The sequence below is a fragment of the Zerene cesonia genome, chromosome 13 (assembly GCF_012273895.1).
Source record: "Zerene cesonia ecotype Mississippi chromosome 13, Zerene_cesonia_1.1, whole genome shotgun sequence".
Taxonomy (NCBI): domain Eukaryota; kingdom Metazoa; phylum Arthropoda; class Insecta; order Lepidoptera; family Pieridae; genus Zerene; species Zerene cesonia.
The window spans coordinates 3,192,322-3,195,011 of NC_052114.1; the positions used below are offsets into that span (position 1 = coordinate 3,192,322).

At 34.4% G+C, this 2,690-nt stretch overlaps 1 protein-coding gene across 1 annotated transcript in view; it reads left to right on the forward strand.

The window, feature by feature from the left end:
* LOC119831259 (cyclin-G-associated kinase) overlaps nucleotides 1–2,690 on the forward strand; it is a 26,835-nt gene that overhangs the window by 18,368 nt on the left and 5,777 nt on the right. The window contains exons 13-16 of the mRNA XM_038354553.1: nucleotides 631–649; nucleotides 858–1,092; nucleotides 1,656–1,694; nucleotides 2,156–2,475. Coding sequence (XP_038210481.1) covers nucleotides 631–649; nucleotides 858–1,092; nucleotides 1,656–1,694; nucleotides 2,156–2,475 — 613 coding nt within the window. The remainder of the gene's footprint in view (nucleotides 1–630; nucleotides 650–857; nucleotides 1,093–1,655; nucleotides 1,695–2,155; nucleotides 2,476–2,690) is intronic.

Consider the following 2,690-nt stretch of genomic DNA (forward strand, 5'->3'; position numbering starts at 1 on the left):
CCAAAGGAAGATGAGGGCCACCACGTTATATGGCATTTCAATTACTGCATTATAATGCTGTGATACAACCAAAAAGAAAATAGTGGCCTCTAATATATATGGCACTAGCAAACCCGGCGAACTCCGTTTCGCCACCAGATGGCTTAATTTTTCCCGCTTTTCTGTTGAAATTTCTTTGCTATAAACCTCACGGAGCCCGAGACCTTTCTAACGAATGCAAAACTGTGGAAATCGGTTCGTCCGTTCTTGAGTTATAGCGTCAGGAAGGAAAACCCGACTTATTTTTACACGCTTTTTATTAGCTTCACCTGTATGTATGTATGTTTGTATGTTTGTTTGTTTGTAACCGACTTCTTTGGGCGCGATTTTGACCCACTTTAAACGGCCAGATTTCGTTCAAACTTTGTAGATTTATTGAGGACCGATGACAATACACTAATTTGATGAAATTATTCCATTTTTCAATTTGCAAAATATGATTTTTGTTAAAGCGTGTTTTTTAGTTTTTTTAAACTATTATTTTATTATATAGTAGATTTCAATGACTGCATTTTAATGCTGATGATGAGTTTGGTTGTCACGATTTTTGAGTGCTATATCATAAAGCTTTTGATTTGGTTTTTATTATAGATGTATTTTTATTACAATTGCAATGTATTTTCGGAACAAGCAAACATCTAATTGACAAATTTTTAAAGAATAAAAATAGATTTATTATGAGGCTTTTGAATGCTATAAAACTGAAAATCATACACATCTTATTTTTTTAAATACAAACATTTTTAACTCTGAAATTTCGTTCAGCGTGCGTCTATCTATGATACTTTATAACCAGTCACAATTAACCAATACACCAGACTCACACAAACCATCAAACTTCCAGATCAGAAATAGACGGCATAGACGAGTCATCACCGGTCAACGAACACTTCTCGTCGAACGTATCAGTGGTGATAAGCCTCGTGGTGCAGAACGGTGAACGTCGCAAGCCTCGCAGCGATGTATGGGAGGAAGACCACTCGTTCGCCATACGAACACCTGATGTTCTGTTCTCGACCACGCTGGAGAGAGACGAGACGGTGGATAACTTTGGTAAGTGTTAGTGCTGATTTTGGGTGCTGTCTGAAATTTTGTATGGTCAAAAATTTTACAAGTTTTAACCCAATTTTAATGCCATAAATAATATTATAGTGTATCCTTATATAAATATTTCTATGTGACCTTTTCAACCTAAGGACAAAGTAGTGACTTCGAGCGTTTCTTAATTTATGAATAAAATATTGTTATTTTCCAATAAACAGCTATTGGTTATACTGTAGTTGTTTGTTTCTATTCAAAACTTTAATGATTATTAAGATGGAGTAAGCATTAAGTGAGTCTTAAAGAGTTTTTGATTTCGCGTTTATTAACATTGTGTCGATTTAATTAAATAAACAAATGTTATTACAAATGTAGGGATAATTTGTTTCATTATTTTAAAGATGTTATTTTATACCATGACTTGCCCTGGGTCGATCCTTAAAATAAAGTAAACAAAAATTTTATCCTTTTAATGATATATATATTAATATGCCAAATTATAAGATATAAGTAAAAACGATAAATAGACTTTATTGGTAAAGAAATAAGAATTAAAATTGAAATGTATCATGCAGCTAATCTCCGAAGGAACCCGCCCACAGTTCCACCAACAAGTATGTTAATGCAATAGGCGTTTTAGTGTGCATGTATGATCTAAAATCTCATTTTTAGTTTCTATATGATTTTAAATTTTATTTCATGCACAAATTAAGTTCAAATGTTTTAGTTCAACTACTTAAGCTTTTTGAATGATACTAACGAATCGTTTTTCTTTGTATTCTCTATCTAGATACAGTAGCATACGCGCAAACAATGCTTATTCGTAAAAAATAAAAAAAATATTCGTGCTTTTACATCTTTAGCAAACAATAATTTCTAGTTGGTGTGTGTTTTCTTAATAATTTTCACTATTAGCTGCATAACCATTTTGAATTATTCAAGTCAATGAATCCTTAACTTTCTTTCATAACATAGTAAAATAAAATTACCAAATGAAAGCCGATCCTCTACGAAATCAATACGAAGACAAATTTTCTATGACAGTTTATCTTATAAATATAATTCTAACTCCCAGTAACAGCAGACTATCCGCCACGTGAAGAGAAACGTCCCCAGCGTCCAGCCCCTCCGTCCCCACAGCGTCCCCCACCACCCGCCAACGTACCGACCATCCCCAATACAATTCCAACCAACACCACAATTCCTACCAATTCCACCATTCCTACTGACACAACGGACACAGCTGATTTCCTGAACCTCAGTAAGCCGCAAGAGGAAGTAAAGCCGAAGGTGTTGAAGAGCGAAGACTCGTTTGACTTCTTCGGCATGATGGAGAAACCGGCAGATGAATCGTTTGGCGACTTCCTGAGCAAGAAAGTTGAGGATAATCCAGCGGTGTGTTTCTTTCTGCCTTATTTTCCATGAACAAAAGTGTATTATCAAAATTAGAAGTCCAATTATAAACCTTGGAAAAATTTCTATGTATTTTTAAGTCAAATAGATTTATATATTGTCTTTTAAAAATCCTTGTGGTGAGAAATTTTGAAAGAATAGAAAAAATTTGATCACGAGGCAGGATTCGAACCTGCGTTTCTTGCCTAACCGTAGCA